A 17,202-nucleotide genomic window follows, 5' to 3' on the forward strand; every position below is an offset into this window, starting at 1 on the left:
ATATGCGACTGAAGAACAGGAGTGCCTCGCCATCAAATGGGCTGTGGAAGCCCTACAATACTACCTTTTGGGTAGGGAGTTCACGTTAGTAAGAGACCATGCTCCATTAAAATGGATGCAGGTAAATAAGGAGGAGCGACCCGGTGGTTCTTAGCATTGCAGCCCTTTCATTTCAGTAAAGAGCATAGACCAGGAGCTTTGCATAAAAATGAGGATGCTCTCTCCCGTAAACCCCAATTGGCCCAAATAATCAAAGTCTAAGATTGTGCGGGCAGCAACAAAACTAAAAATACAGAAATAACCATCGTCAGCACAAACGGGTAATACATTTGATAAACAATCGACAAACTGTCATATAAATGTACTTGGACACCAACTCACCAAACAAATAATGACAATGTTTTGAGCAGAAACATTCACAGATTACCAAGTACCAAGCAGTTTGTTTGAATTACAAAAGCCTACTGCTCTGAATGCGTGAGACAGCATACAGCGTGGGTGGAAGGAGACGAGCGGAATCGGCGTACAGACGTGTCATGTGCCACTGATGGGTAAGGTTGACTGAACTCACACGCAAACTGTTCTTTCATATTCAGTCACCACCACCACCATTTATTTATATAGCGCCACTGATTCCGCAGCGCTGTACAGAGAACTCATTCACATCAGTCCCTGCCCCATTGGAGCTTACAGTCTAAATTCCCTAATATAGACACACACAGACAGATAGAGACTTGGGTCAATTTTGATAGCAGCCAATTAACCTACGAGTAATGTTTTTGGAGTGTGGGAGGAAACCGGAGCACCCGGAGGAAACCCACGCAACCACGGGGAGAACATACAAACGCCACACAGATAAGGCCATGGTCGGGAATTTGAACTCATGACCCCAGCGATGTAATTTAACATAATAAAATAAAACGTGGGCCGCATTCAACTTGTCTTCCTGTAGTAATGTCAGTGGCGTTCAGTGATACATTCTTATCAATAAAGTTTGTGTGTGTGCATGTCTGTGCATTTTAAAATGCACATTTTAATAATTATAAAGAATTATAGGGAACAAAACTAAAACCTAGGAAAGTGTCTGGAAAGTGGGGACTTCAGGCAGCTATCATGCCTGTCACTTTGCATATATAAATACTGATTTTAGCACCATAGGACTGCTTAGAGAACTTTTCTCTTAAGATGGATATATTATATTGCTATTTAAAAGCTGTGTGTCAGCAGGCTTAGACACTACTCCTCCCCAGATCTGCACTCCACTGTGTCTGGATGAAAGCTACGTTCAATCCTTTTTGAGAATGAACAGACTGATCCTTCAATAGGTATTTGATTGAGTTTGTCTACTTCCTGCTTTGAATGCCTGTGAATGAGATCCTGCCCTACAGAGTGCAGACGGGGAGCTCAGCAGGACTTGCAGCTGGTAATAGGGGGAGATCTAGGGGTGGCCGGGGTACATTGAGATAAAGGTGAGGGTATGTGCTGGAGAGGTGCACTTTAACCCCTTGTCTTCCAGAGCTCTGACTTGGCTGCCTCCTTGTTGTGAGCTTCTTTATTGTAGTCCCGGTGACATTGCAGCTCTTCATTTTTGCTTGATTAAGTTTCAAATTGATGGGGATCTCTTTTTTTTTATTTTCTTTAATAATACTTAGTTTTGCTTTGTTTTTGTTTTTCATGTTATTGGGATTTGCTTACTCCATCCATATCACACAGAAACCCCTTGTTAGCAATATGATACTTTTCAATGATCCTCTATCCAACTCTTCTCAGACAAATATTCAGTTCTCTTACACTACAGCAGTGGTTCCCAAACTGTGCGCCTAGGCTCCCTGGGGTGCATTGGAGATCTCACAGGGGTGCCTCAGCCAGGGCCAGTGGTAAGCAAGGCGGGGGACTAATTGATAATAATTTTGGCTTGAAAATTTTTTGGAGACCCTAAGGGTGCCTTGAAATGAAAAAGTTTGGAATCCACTGCACTACAGTAATTGCAATATGCAGGGAATGATTATCCAATAGGCAGACCTAGGGCACCAGGCTTTTTTGGGGGTGGTTGCAAGATTGTGAAAGGGAGAGGTATAAACTGAAATTTATTTTAAAATATAAGGGAATAGTTATGTTTTGTTCAATTGTAAGTTGTCATTTTTCTCTTCATTTATTGTACCCACCTACCTGTAGATTTCTATTTTTTTAAAAAAAGGATAGTTGTTCTTCAAAGTAAAAAAAACAAAACATGGAAGAAATATAAAGTAAGGTTTTAATCTTGACGTGATAAGTTGAAGGCATGGAGTCATCACAAGGATGGCAACAGGCACTGGTGTGGCAGTCCCTTCACATCTTCACCCTCTGTAGCGCTCGTTCATTCCTCCGTTCTGATTAATGGAAATGATATGTGTGATAAAGTTGTCCAAGACACTTTTAAAAGTAAAGCTTCAAAAACGGGAATATAAACATGGGGGGGGGGGGTGAAGGAAGCCGCATTTTACCTACTGCAGTTTAGCCTGGCGTATAGGGGGGGGGGGGCTACAAGCCTATTAGCCTACATCGGCCTGAGTCTTTAATCAGGCCCTGACAATATGTGAGTGAGTGGACTTGATAAAGTGGACCATGTAGTTTCTTATCAGTTGTGAAGTGAGTGCCATCTTTGTGCCCCATGATACAGGTGCCACTTCAGTGGAGGACCATACCGCTTTACAGTAAGGGACTTTATTTGTTGTTTTTGTCTGATGTCTGCTTATTTCTCTTTCTCTAGGTCTGCAAGGACTGAATGTGAATAATATACTGCTGTGCCCAACACCTAGTATCCCCCTCATGTTGTAACTACACTTCCTACTAACTGTGTGGTTTATAGCCAGAATCTCCACATGGGCCGTGTGACACCAACTGACTGAGATTTTCAAAAGCGCTGCAAACTTTTTAAAATGGAGGATGAAGGTAAACAGAGACTGAATATTGTTTTCTGCTAATGTGTGTGTATTATTATAGCTTAATGAGAGAAAAATAAATAACACAACTGATGCTAAATGCTTCAGGTTGATGCTGTAAGTGTTAAAGTGAACCAATAAGCTGCCCACACTGGTGGCAGCCATTTTATGGGGTGAACTGAAATTTGGCACAAATCTGTCCATTGGCTCACTGGGAAATCTATGTCTCATGTCTAAGTTGTGACACTAGTTCCCCATGTATTGATAGGCTGACCGTAGTATCAGCTCCCAAGATGGCTGCCTCCACTGCGTAGGTGACGGGCACAGTTTACTACTATTGACATGCAAAATGATTACTATAGCCCCAGTTACATCTTTGCACGTCATTCGGTGTATTTTATTAGACTTTCCAAAGCTGCATGCTCCATTTTCATAAATTAATGTGTTTTTCCATTAATTCGAATGAGTTCTTGCTCAAAGCATCAAAAAAATAAATGTGTATTTGTTTTCGTGTAGTTAATTTGAGTGTTCTTCAAAACACCAAATGCATACATATGAATGGACCCCTACGGCCCAGCCATACAGCATGCCAGAGAATTTGCATAGAGCAGGTATGGCTAGGTTGTAGCTCTCCAGGTGATGTGGCATGCTGGGACTACAAGTCCCAGCATACCCTACCATCTGTTTGCTGGCTATATACTGGTAAAGCATGCTGGGACTTGTAGTTTCACAATACCTGAAGAGCCACAGCTTGACCAGGCATGCCATAGAGTAAATGGCATAACATAAGTTCTTTTTTAAAATGTATTGTTTTATTTGATCTGTTTTTATTGAATATAGTTAAGGCAGAATACATTCAAAGGACAAAAGTTGAGCATCTATGCTAGAACACACAATACATAACATAACCGAGATATAAAACCAGATATAGTAACGCAGTAGGAAGGAAACAGAACATAACTTGGGATGGTTGAGGTGGTGTAAGGACTAGGTGGATGGCTTGTTGTGCCCATCTTCTCCTGCTCAAAAGACCTGTTTGTGAAAGCTCATAGAAGGGTATTCAGTTAAGATGGCAGAGCGCGGTTATGCACGGCTTTCCGTTACCTCAACATCAAAGGCAAATCCACGATGTCTGCAATGTTGCAGTAACGTATTGGCACTTTATTTACGCAGCTGCGCATAACCGCGATCTGCTGTCTTAATTGAATACCCCTCATACACCTCCACTCCCTGGGCCTGAGTCATTAAGGAGAGCAAAGGGGGGAAAAAAAGAGTAACTTTGCACCTTGGCAAAACCATGTTGCATTAGAGGGGGACGTAAATTTAAAATGTGGGGACAGATTTATAGTTGGGTTAAGGTTTTTTTTTTTTGTTTTTGTTTTTTAATGAAAATTGTTTTCATTAAGTTTTATCAAGTAAATGGGGGTACAGAAAGTAAAAAAAAAAGGGGGGGGGAGGTAGGAACACACCTATCTATATTAATTTTATATTCTAAGTTTTGAGCAAATAAAGTTGAAATTACACTGCCCCAGGATAATTTCTCCATAATCTGTCCATCATTTCAGGATAGTTTCACCAACACGTTATGGAAGCAGCTTGTGGATGAAATGGAAACATGATCTACCCACACTAATTTCATAAAATTTTGCATAAGTAACGATGATTTGCTGTATTTTCTCCTGTAGGCAGCTTGCCTCATGTTTTTGGGGAATGAAGAATTACTCCTTTAAAAGTATTCGTGCAGGTAATGTGCTTTAAGCAATGTATGTAAATGTGTTTATTATATATTTGTTTTTGAGGTTCACCAGAGGTAGACCTTCGGCAAAGAAACAAGGCTCACCCCTCAGAAACAAAGGATACTGAACAAACTGAAAAACCCAAAGGCAACCGAAAAGTGGGACTATCTGCAAAATGTAAGTTGTTCAATTGATTAGAGTGCACTTATTGTTTTCTGTGATCATATGTGTGTGCTGATCCTGGTTGCTCTTGTTTCTTGTTCAGTAGCTCCACCTTGAGTGGCATGTTTGAGCAACTTGCACTACTGTGAAAATGCAATAAATTTATGGGTTCATAACAGGTGCTTGAAAGGGTGGAGTTATCCAGAGAGGAACAAATACAGATAAAATCCCCCAACACACTGCTGTAACCAGCAAAGGAGCTGCTATTTCTACTTGTACATAAAAATGCAGAATTCTCAGTTATACACACTTGCAAATGTATGGAAAGCCACCCGCCACTTCACAGCGCTTCTGCTGATAGGATGGTCCTAACTCTAATCAATGAGTCCCTATTTTTGAGCCATACATATATGTGTTTTTAAATTGAGCTAACGTAGCAAGAGGTACCCCAAACTCCTCCAAATAACAATACAGCAGCAGCACTCCCCCTCAGCTACTGACACCAACATACCTCTCAAACAAACAATACAGAAGTGGGAGTTGCTCAATCAATTTATTGGTTCATGGCAGGTGCTTAAAAGGGTGGGGTTATCCTAGAGGAACAAATATTTTTGTAGTGGGAGATGTAGATCAGCCCCTGTTCTGTAAGCTGCAATAAAAACAAATATTGATATGTAAATCAATATAGACTACCAGTAAAAACATAAAATATTTTGGGATAGATAAAAGATTGACTACTACAATAACATATGATTTAGGTAAAGTGATCATACGTTTATATTTTCCACTGTTCTAGTTTTTAAGGATTCTGTAAAACAAGCTAAAAAAAACAATATTTAACCTTTTTTAATAGTATTGTATTGAAAAAATCACAAGTACTACTATATACCTGATTGGGTACTATGTTTATAGCAGGAATTTATCATTCTGTTGGCTTGCTCAATCTTTTGAGAGTCTGGGCAGATTGTCTCCATGTCAGGCTGATTCACAAGATTCTGTTATACATCAGTTCAGGTCTAATTTCTGTGAACACCTTTCTTATGGCTGGAATAGGAAGTGGATACTCTGCTCCTATAATTTTGTGACACATCTGGTTCTTATGTAATTGTGGGGCCAGGACCTTGGTAATGTCACTGATGAACCAATCACTGAGAATCGCTGTCTAATTTACCTGTACTGTGGAATCTGACAGTGACTAAAGCCAAGCAGATGATACTTACTTGTTTGGCGTTTATAGCCTAGCAGTTTACCGAACTCTTTAAGGGTTAACGCATGACTATCACCTAATTGTTTCATTTTATGTCTCAAAATGTAAATGTGAGAGTAGCCTTTCAGAAATGGTCAATGTTCCAGGTGAGAGACTAACCAACCTGCTTATCTCACAATGGGGAACCTTGCAAGACAAAAAAAAAGTGATCTTTCTCCTCTTGTCTTCTGCAGAATAGGTATAGTAATCAGTTGACTGGTTATTTTGTATCTAGTGGGATAAATCTGAATGATTAAAATCCTAGCATGCTGCCCAGCTAAAGACTGAGTTATGTTTTCAATTTTCAGCAAACTGATCAGTGTCTCAACCGGTCCTTGTTTTGCAGTATGTGTGTATAAGTTATTTAATAAGGGGCTGTTGATGTGCTTGCCATAACGGGATGGTGTTTTTTGATGAGTCTGTGAGCGTATTTAGTTATAGTGCTCCAAATTTCCTGGTGCAGAGCAAAAAGTTGTGCAGAAAGTTCCCTCTGGGAACTGGATCTTCCGAATCCCTCCCTGTAAGGAGGGAGCCTCGGGAAAACTTGGGCAGTGGGTTGCCATAAGTGTCTCACCCAAACTCTTTTGTACGTGTCTAAAACAAAAATATTGCCAGGGGCACATACAGCACTTGTGGCTCCAGACAACACACCGGCCTCTTGGCCTCGAATCCAGGATGCCTGTCCACACATCGGAGAGTTCCCAGACCTCTCGGCAAAAGGACCGAACTACACTTTACCTTGGAAAGAAGTCATAGAAGTTCTAGTGATGTATTGGAGGTCATGTGTGCCAGGACTGGTCCTGCTCCATGCGTATTATTTAGACTATCCTCCCCACTTGCCGTAGACTATACAGGGTGAAACAGTACAGAACAATAAACAAAAAATACGAATACTTCAGAAACTCCAGGCAGGCTAATGCAGTAGAGGCGGAGCAGAAGAACAGGTAAGGAGACAGAAGGGAAGAGGGCTCTGCTCATACGAGCTTACATTCTAAGGGAGGGATAACAAAATCAGGCACAAAGGGGAGCCAGTTGAATCATGGGGGAGAGAAAGAGGGGAGAACGAGCGGAGGAGATGAGGGGGTTAAGTGTATGGTTGGTAGGCTTTGAGGAACAGATGAGTTTTAAGTACCCGTTTGAAGGAGCACAGATTAGGAGAGAGACTGATGGAGCGAGGGAGGTCATTCCAGTGAAGGGGGCCGCACCGGAGAAGTCTTGGATTCTGGCGTGGGAAGAGGTGATAAGAGTGGAGGAGAGGCGACGGTCATTGGCCGAGCGCAGGGAGCGGGCAGGAGTGTGAATGGAGAGGAGGTTAGAGATATAGGGGGCGGTAGACTGGGAGAGAGCCTTGTAATTGGTGGTCAGGAGTTTGAAAGATTTTAGCAGCTTTTTTTTTAGTTGTGTGTTTTATATACACATACACACAACAGAAAAGACACCCTTGTAAACTCTTCTATGATATGAACAATTTTGTACCAGCATTACATTTACTAGGGCTTCTAGGAGAAATCCAGTCTGTTTGTTCATTTACCCTTCTCTAGCTTCCTCTTCATCCTCAGCCTCACCCTAACCCCTACTTACAGCGTCTTATCTCACTGGTATGCAGTTTGCCCGGTGTCTCTTCTGTGGAGAGCCATGCATGACACAGGCACATGTGAGGGATGAGCAAAAGCGTCAAATTGATCAAAGCAGTAAAACAGGGTTCGGATGGAGGGGCAGTCTGGTATAACCAGTATAGAAGTGTTGCAGAGATGAGACCACAGATAGTGGTATAGATAAAATAAATAATCGGAACAAAACAGGAAATGTATAAACAGGAAATGGATGTAACTTAAATATAAAGTAGAAAAATGTAAAAGTAGATATGAAAATGGGCGAGCTGAAGGGGTATTAGAAGTTATATAGTGAAAGGAAAGAGAAAGATGAGGAGGAATATGGATGGAAATATACGTAAAGGTAGAAGATATGTAGAAATTAAAAATATAAATTTAAAAATGAGTGAGAAACTATATGGAGTAAGCCGTTAAAACTATTTTTCTAAAAATAATATAATATGTGCAGTTGATCTTTGAACACTTTGAACTGTGAAAGTCATGTTGTATGACATGATTCACGTCTGTATATATTGTATGGACACTTCCAGTCGCATGATCAGATTCTGGAATACAATGCTTAATGATTGTGGAGGTTATGTCATACTTGCCAACTTTCGGCAAGTGTATTCCGGGAGAGGGATGTGACTAGAGGGCGGGAGGGGGCGGGGTGCGGCCAAACGTGTCGTTTTGGCCCCGCCCCCGCGACGGAAATGCTGTTTTGTTGCGGGGGCTGGGCCAAAATGACACAAGTCACCTCAAATCGCGTCATTTAGGCTAGGCAGTTGCGGGAGACTTGCCTGCTCTCCTGGGAGTCCGTGAGAACGACCCTAATTTTGTGAGTCTCACGGACATTTTGTGTTTTTGTTCTGATATACTGCATATAAAATATATATATATATATATATATATATATATATATATATATATATATATATATATATATATATATGGTTGATTTGCAGATTTTTGCAGCTTTTTTTTAAATTGTAAATTGAATGAACACAGACTATCGACACATGGTAATTGCCTCTGAAGATATCAAGAGTGTTAAAGGGGCTTCATATAATTAGGCTTCATATAATACAGCAGATATAACCTTTTCACGTATGAATACATGTAACACATATTTTGTCTTTTGAATACACACACAAAATCCTATAACATATGCAGGAACACTGAAGGAAGCAATCAGCAGTTTCAGAAGTGAAGTCACAATCGGCCAATCAGAAGCGTCTAACTAGTGCTGGCGATTGTTATCATCAGCATGTAGGGCCTGGTGCAAATAATAATACGTCGGTCAGGTCCGCCCCTTCCCTCCTCTGTCACGCCTCTTCAGACACAAGTGTGGATGCGTGCAACTCTGCATAGGCTTAATCACGCCAACGGCAGACGTTCAACGCTGCATCAGCCCTTTAACCCATTGGTCTTATATACTCTTTATGTTTTAATAAGCAGACTTATCAAATTACTTAGGAAACTAATCGTAAAAGCAAAGCTGAGGACAATGATGTTGGAAGGTTAAGACAATCGTGTCCTCATATTGTCAGACAGATCTGGATTCCAAAGGATTAGTGCTCCACTTTGATTGCCCCCAGTTGGGAATTCCATAACTCCTCTCAGTCTGTGCTTCATGACTTGCATTCCCCCTATGTAATTCTACATATCTATTTAATTAAAGGAGAAGTCTGTTCATTTTGATAACATTGATTTAAAAAAAAGCCACAAACTTATCCTGATTTTTGTTTGTGCCTAAGGAAGTAAAGTAACTGTGTCTTATGTTACATAGAGTATTAGCAGGTAATTCTGATAGTAGTACAGCCTGCAGCACTATGCATGTACAGACCACCCATTGTATAACATGCTTGGGGTGTCAGAGTTTCTAGGACAGGGGGGTGGGTAGGGGGGTCTGAGCAGCAAATATCCAGCCTGATCCGTTTCAGCGATTCCTGGGAAGGCAACGCTTGAAAGAATGGATAATTATCCCTCATAGAGACAGATTTACTGGTATGGAAAGGGTCTGCTATACTGGTCAATTTCAAGCAGCACTTTCATTGTATTGTGTCCTTTGTTTTACAGCAGTGTCTCAGTTCATTGACTATACCCAGCCACATATAGATGGTAATCAGCTGGCTTCTTGTTTTATGTAACTACAATATATAGACAAGGCAGAAGGGCAGAATATAAGGAAATGCAGCACTAAGTAACAAGAGGAAATAAGAGTTCCCAAGAGCTTACGCTCTAAATGGTATATTGATAAGACACACAGATACATGATGGAGGATTATAAATTGGTGACTTGATCATTCAGTCCTGTAGATTTCCTGTGGAAGGTCTACCAGGAGATGAGCCTTTAAATAGGGCTTAAAGAAGGTGAATTGTAGCACTCACAGCTAACAACCCGTCAACACTTGTATCGGTTATAGTTCAGCAACCAGTTCTTACTGGTCTGATTGTTCAACAAAGTTACGTGACAATTACATGAAATTATTCTGCAACTGTCCCTCTGCCCCCACACACTTTGTACCACTGTCCTCCCCTTTGTGTCGTATATATTTCCCACTTACTTTTTGTTTTCTATATCACTCATTTTGGAAAAAAGATTTAATGAAAAGGATTGGCGTTAAGGTGAATTTGTCTACGGAGCAGTGAGTGAAAAGACCAAAGAGGAGCAGAGATCTTTCCATGTATGAGAGCGTGAAGAATTATACAGAGTGCAGAGGAAGGGATGGCTTTGTACAACAGTAGAATTGTAGCTTCAGATTAACAGGCAGCCAAGAGAGAACTGTCCGTAAAGTAGGTGCAGAAATGGAATAAGAAGCACCGTTAATATTTGCAGAATTTTGTGCAATATCCAGAAAAGGGATGGTGTAATTGGAGGGGATATAGAGAGGGAAGGGATAAAAACTGTGCCAATGGAATTGTGTATGTATCTCATGTAATGTGACCCTATATAGAATAGGTAATATGCAATAAGGATTAAAATATAAAACCACAAATAAAATAATTGCCGGTTTACAATCACAATTGCCAATCGGTTAGTGAAGTCAGTATAGCAATGCTAAAACAGAAATGTCCAGTTCCAAAAGGGTGGCGTGGTAGTGTGTTCCTAAAGATCTCATGGTCTCTCCATGGTGTCTCATACAAAGAATGAAGGGAGAAAAGAGACAGGAGCTCCAATGGTGTTATAAAGCTAATAACATTTATTCCAATAACAATTAAAATTAACTTATATTTAGTAAGTACTGATGTGTATGTAAAGGTTTATTCCCTATCTCTCCGGCTCGGACGCTTGTATTTCGGGGTTGGATCTCACACTCTCCCCTTAACAATTCGTCAGTTGTCTCCTCACCGCCCGGCGTCTCAGCTACTTCCGGATTGTTGTTGCTAGGAAACAGTCCTTCACTCTCATTGGACCCTACGCGTTTCGTCGTATGACTTCATCAGGGGATAACCAATGAGCAATCTTAGGTCTCTTTTATAGTATGTAAATCATAAAGCCGACGGCTACTAATCAATGGGCAATTAACATGACAATTAGTAAAAAACCTACTGGTACAGAAAGTAAAATGCTTCCTCAAACAGCATTTTGGATGGATTGTAGGGTGAAAGCAACATAACCTCTATACATGGCTGAGCACCGTTTTTGCGCACCCTTCCTTCCACACACCAATCCAAAGTATCCGCTTGCTGGGTGCGGATACTGTATCTCCGCACCTTGCCACGATTATCCAAACCTCTATGCGCAATAGACTCTGAGTATAGCACTAACCAGGCACTTCTTCCTGGCAGCTCCGTGTCACTTCCGGGACTATTCAGGACAAACTAAGGCTCACCCGTACAAAACAAAGACAGTTATTGTCAGTACTTATCCATAACACTGAATATCTGTGGGTATCCAGCAGAATGAAAACTTGAGGCATTGGTTCATATTTTGATCAAAACATTTAAGCCTGCATCCCAGCGTCAATGGTACCTTATTGTATGCAGGTCCTACAGTTACCTAAATGCATTAGGCACCATTTAAATGCAGTTAAAATCAGATGCACTCACCTCCCAGGTGTGTAAGTCTCGCCTATAGCCCGCAATATCTAGAAAGCGCCGTGAAGATGCTGGTAGAAATTGATGAGTATTAACTCTTAAGCTGCTGGGGCATGGGGTGGAGCTGTCCAAGATAATCTGTGCAACCTATGACTGGAAGTTGTGGGTTATCTGTGTGATAGGTGTCTGACAGCCCCAGCAATTTATGCTTGGCAGCAGTTTGTATCTGTGCATATGGATGGTATATTGGGGATATTTGTATTGTATTGCAGGCATTTGGGGGGTGTCTATGGCTGCTAATTGGTGGATTTCTGTGCAAGTTAAAGCTGACAATGGGAGGTGTTTCTCTGCAATGTGGTCCTATCATGTGGGAGGTCCTTGCATTTCAATAGGGATGTATTTCTCTGCACTATGTGTACATTACATATGGGCACTCTGCTACCTACTGACTCCAGGAAGTTGGTGCTTACAGGCAATCACAGGTCCTATGCCAGTTTCTTGCCCTGTGCAGTGGGCGATCACAGGCACTGTGCTAGTTCCCTGCCCTTGGCAGTAGGTGATTACAAGTCTTATGCTAGTTCCCTGCCCTGTGCAGTGGGTGATCACAGGCACTGTGCTAGTCCTGGCCCAGGGCAGTGGGCGATTACAGGCACTGTGCTAGTTCTTCGCCCAGGGCAGTGGGTGATTACAGGCACTGTGCTAGTTCCCTGCCCTGTGCAGTGGGCGATTACAGGCTCTGTGCTAGTTCCCTGCCCTGTGCAGTGGGCGATCACAGGCACTGTGCTAGTTCTTCACCCAGGGCAGTGGGCGATTACAGGCACACTGCTAGTTCCCTGCCCTGGGCAGTGGGTGATTACAGGCACTGTGCTAGTTCCCTGCCCTGTGCAGTGGGCGATTACAGGCTCTGTGCTAGTTCCCTGCCCTGTGCAGTGGGCGATCACAGGCACTGTGCTAGTTCCCGGCCCTGGGCAGTGGGCGATTACAGGCTCTGTGCTAGTTCCCTGCAGTTTGCGATTACAGGCTCTGTGCTAGTTCCCTGCAGTTTGCGATCACAGGCTCTGTGCTAGTTCCCTGCCCTGTGCAGTGGGCGATTACAAGCACTGTGCTAGTTCCCTGCCCTGTGCAGTGGGCGATTACAGGCACTATGCTAGTTCCCTGCCCTGTGCAGTGGGCGATTACAGGCACTGTGCTAGTTCCCTGCCCTGTGCAGTGGGCGATTACAGGCTCTGTGCTAGTTTCTGGCACCAGGCAGTTGGTGAATACAAACATCTACTTGAACTGTGCCAGTTCTTGGCCCTGGACAGCTGGTGATTGCAGGCACTATGCTGCCGGCTCCACTTTATAGTTCCTGGTCTAAAGTGATTTTTTTTAGACATTTATGTATACATATACTATACATTATTTACAGATATTTTGTGACAAATCTTTTGCAGTAATGGTGCTGAATAAAGCTCTATATCTATAAATCTAAGTGTAGTCAAAGTCTCAGTTTACAGAGATATGGGGCTTAATCACCAGGACCTGCGGCTTTACGTTTACTAAAGGGATGTAGCACCTGCAACAATAAAAAAAACTTCTGCTAGTAAAGCAATTCTCCTATGCCAGGTCAGACCTGGTGTAAGAAAAGTACGTGGTGCTCATGGGAGGACATTTATAGTGCACTTTTTAGAAACGAAAGGCATTTCTGCTCATTCATTTTCAGATGCTCTTCATTTTGCTTTTATTTCTGTGTGACCATTTTTATAAATGTATCCCATAGTTCTTATTGATTCATGCATTGTTCTTCTGTCCAGGTGTTGCGGTGCAGCGGTTTGCAAAGCTCTTTGTCGGTTGCCTAGTAACGATTACCAGCGGCATGATGTACGCAGTCTACCTGTCCACCTATCATGAGCGCAAGTTCTGGTTCTCCAGTCGCAGGGTAAGGATACTGCTTTGTAATTTGTGTACAATATGGTACAATGCTGATGTGTTGTACAGGGGTTAATGTAACAGTCTAAACAGTATAGAGATACAGTGGAGAGGATGGCAGCATATAATAATATAGAGATAGTGGAATTGGCAGCACAGTGGAGGAAGTGGTAACGATCTTCATGATATTTACATTGTAACATTCTGACCACAATGCAGGAACTTGCAATAATTATAGTGCACTGGAAATTGTTATACACAAACGTTTAATAAATCTAAAAATCACCCGCTGCCATACTATCCACTAGGTTTATGTACATTTGTTTTACAAAATATCAATACAATAATGTAATTTATAGTGGGTAATGAGTTACAAGGTACTAATGTAAAAAACAGCAAAAATATAGACATTATATTTATTATAATGGCCTAAAAGCTGATGTGTCATCATCAACATTTATTTATATAGCGCCAGCAAATTCCATAGCGCTTTACAATTGGGACAAACACAATAAATAAACAATACTGGGTAAAACAGACAGAGAGGTAAGCGGGCCCTTCTCGCAAGCTTACAATGTATGGGGTGTATATACTTAAAGTGTGTGTGTGTGTGTGTGTGTGTGTGTAGATATATATAGATAGATATACTTTGTGTGTGTGTATGGCATTCCCCACCTCTCCTACTGCTTTGATGGTTGTAAAACTATTCAATTCCATAGATTCCATTCACTTCACTTACATTTTCCATACAGCTACATCTAAATTTCTTTATCATCACTTCTGCAGAAGTATGGCATCATCCACCATGTAACTACTGGTTATACTTCACCTTCACTACAATATTTACATTTTTTGTGTCGTTAGAGAACTGGGGTCTAGATATCATCTTTTGCCCAAATTATTCTGTTCTAGTGTGGTACAAAAGCAGAACCGTCCATCTATATCTGTATCGAAAAATGTTAGTTACACCCCCTTTTAATGTGTGAAAGATGTGCCAGTTGTTTGAGTCAGACAAATATTTGTGAGCATGTGGCCTAATAGTAACGACAATACTCTGTTCTGTGTTTTTGTTTTGTTTTTTTTCTCTTTTTTTTTTTTGTTTGTTTGTTTATTTTTGTTTTTAGGACCTTGAGCGTGAAATTACATTTCAGGGGGATGGAGCCGTTTACTATTCCTTTTATAAGGACATGCTGAGGGCACCTTCATTTGAGAGAGGTACAAGGGGCTTTCAAATACTATGAACACCAGATACAGCAAACTCACTTCTAGTTGGATTACTGTGACCAAATGGCAAATTATTATTATTATTATTATTATTAATAATAATATTGCATACTAATGGAGGTGTACGGTGTACTCTTCATGATCCTGCTTTTTTATTTCTTATCTTTTCCCCATGAGCATTAATTGTTTGTGTTTTGTTTTTTTTTATTACCATATCGATAGAGATTGTGATGTCTTCAATTTAGTGGCAAATTCATTTTTTTTTATCCATATGGTTATGCTTAATATTGAAAGCTTTTACTACTATTGTAATTGCTCAGGGAGCTTTCAATATTCAACGTAAAAAATGGATTACTGAAATAAAACTCCGTACCCTCTTCTGTAAACACAGGAGTGGTTTGGGGAAGGGGGAGCTTCCTTGGCGGCCAGGACCTGTGTTGGACTTTCATTGACTCGCTGTTCATTCCAGGTGTATTTGAGCTGGCGTACAACAATAAGACTGTGCCAATGAAGACCATTAATGCCGTGCAGCAGATGACGCTGTACCCAGAGCTTATAGCCAGTGCCCTGTATCAGATGTCTGGAAGTCAGGTGAACGCTGCATTCCGTTACCTATGTGTACCTACCGTGTTCTGTATGTCATGTAAAGCAAGGCTCACACGCAAAGGTTTTACTTTTAAAATATTTAAAGTCCCCCAGTTTTTAGTCTTTAGAAACTGGTAAGATTTTAAACTCAGCATTTTGGAATATTATACAGAGAAAAGGCTGTGCTTGTATTGTCTTACCGTTGTGTCTGTTCATCGCAGGGTGTTGTGGACCCCGTTTATTTCTACATCGGGATCATATTTGGCCTGCAAGGGATTTATATCAGTGCCTTGTTTGTGACCAGCTGGATAATGAGCGGGACCTGGTTGGCTGGGATGCTGACGGCAGCCTGGTTTATTATTAATAGGTATGAGAAGCCATTAATTCCTGCACACACTGGCTTTCAGCTTAATACCAGTCTCTTGCAGGAAGCGTCACTTCCACATCACACACACACAACATGAATGTTCTGTTCAATTATTGTTTTATCAGTTAGGCCAGGTCTGATCAACCTGTGGCTCTCCAGGTTTTGTGTGAAACTACAAGCCCCAGCATGCATTGCCAGCTGATAGCGCTCAGGGTACGAAACTTGTAGTTTCACAACATCTGGAGAGCCACAGGTTGGCCAGGCCACAATTAGACCATTAAACAATTGCTGCCATATATGAGTATTTCATTTATTACTTGTTACCTTCTAATTAGCCTAAGCATGGGTTATTCAAATACCATTTTATACACATTACCAAACACAAAATGGATTTTTACTTTATGTAAAAAGCTCAACTACTCCCCTTCTCTGTGCTCACTGTGGTTACTCCCACCCATGGTAGTGCCTGCTGTAACTGATATTGATGCAATTTTCTTCTGTTATGTCCATAGGGTAAGCGCCATTGGCATATATATTTTTTCTAGACATTGGTCTGTTGACCGTTGTTTCTGCGCTATACGTGTTGACATCAGTAAAGAAAGCTACAAGCATACCTGTGATTTCAAAGAATAAAGTCCGTTGAAGTGTTCGCGCTGCCAGCGTTATGGAATGGCACCGCATGGGTGTGACCCGCCTGTCATGGCGAGAGGACACTGGTGTTTCTGTGCAGGGCAGCAAGCTAAAAAATCCAATATCTGTGTCTATAAGTTACTACCAGGAAGCTCGTTCACTTCATATTGGCACATTCAGGGAAGCTGACAATACTCCTACATTTTCGTGCCGTTGCAGCAAATCACGTTTTACGCATAGAATGCAGTTACCCTTCAGCCACTTGCAGCGTGTTATGTAATGGTATTGGTTAGTATGTCTATGTCCATAGAGAGATGTTTGTTGGCTTCTTTTTACTTCTTCTGCAGACTGGGGAGGATAGAGGTGAGCAGAGTCACTAATATGTTTCTATATTGCTGCCTCCTGCATTTTCTTTCAGGACAGACACCACCCGAATGGACGACTCCATTCCATTGAGGGAAAACTGGGCTCTCCCATACTTTGCGTGTCAGGTTGCCGCGCTCACAGGATTTTTACGGAACAACAGAAATTTAGCTATAGAGGTAAGAGCGCACAAGAGTTCTATTGTAGAACATTTGTATCCCGTATCCTTCTGCTGCTAGCTGCCCCTAGGATGTTTCCCCTACCAGAGAGCACCCGATAGGGCAGAGGATGTTACTCATCTAGGAAAACATAATGCGCGGTCCTACCTGAGGCTCTGCATGATACGCGGCCCTACCTGATGCGAGGCGCTACCTGATGCCTTGCACAATGCCCGGCCCTACCTGATGTCCTAGCTGATGCTTGGCCC

At 41.7% G+C, this 17,202-nt stretch overlaps 1 protein-coding gene across 3 annotated transcripts in view; it reads left to right on the top strand.

Annotated features, from left to right (window-relative positions):
• The first annotated feature begins 1,352 nt into the window (after positions 1-1,352).
• DPY19L4 (dpy-19 like 4) overlaps positions 1,353-17,202 on the top strand; it is a 33,939-nt gene continuing 18,089 nt past the window's right edge. For 2 of the 3 annotated variants that reach the window (XM_075213819.1, XM_075213821.1), the window contains exons 1-8: positions 1,368-1,469; positions 2,750-2,931; positions 4,721-4,834; positions 13,492-13,616; positions 14,731-14,821; positions 15,300-15,421; positions 15,637-15,782; positions 16,831-16,954. In XM_075213819.1, the coding sequence (XP_075069920.1) occupies positions 2,919-2,931; positions 4,721-4,834; positions 13,492-13,616; positions 14,731-14,821; positions 15,300-15,421; positions 15,637-15,782; positions 16,831-16,954 (735 nt within the window). In that variant the 5' untranslated portion in view covers positions 1,368-1,469; positions 2,750-2,918. Of the gene's footprint in view, positions 1,470-2,749; positions 2,932-4,720; positions 4,835-13,491; positions 13,617-14,730; positions 14,822-15,299; positions 15,422-15,636; positions 15,783-16,830; positions 16,955-17,202 lie in introns of all 3 variants that reach the window. The other variant, XM_075213820.1, reaches the window with a different exon arrangement.

This window comes from Mixophyes fleayi, chromosome 5 (genome assembly GCF_038048845.1).
Source record: "Mixophyes fleayi isolate aMixFle1 chromosome 5, aMixFle1.hap1, whole genome shotgun sequence".
Classification (NCBI taxonomy): Eukaryota; Metazoa; Chordata; class Amphibia; order Anura; family Limnodynastidae; genus Mixophyes; species Mixophyes fleayi.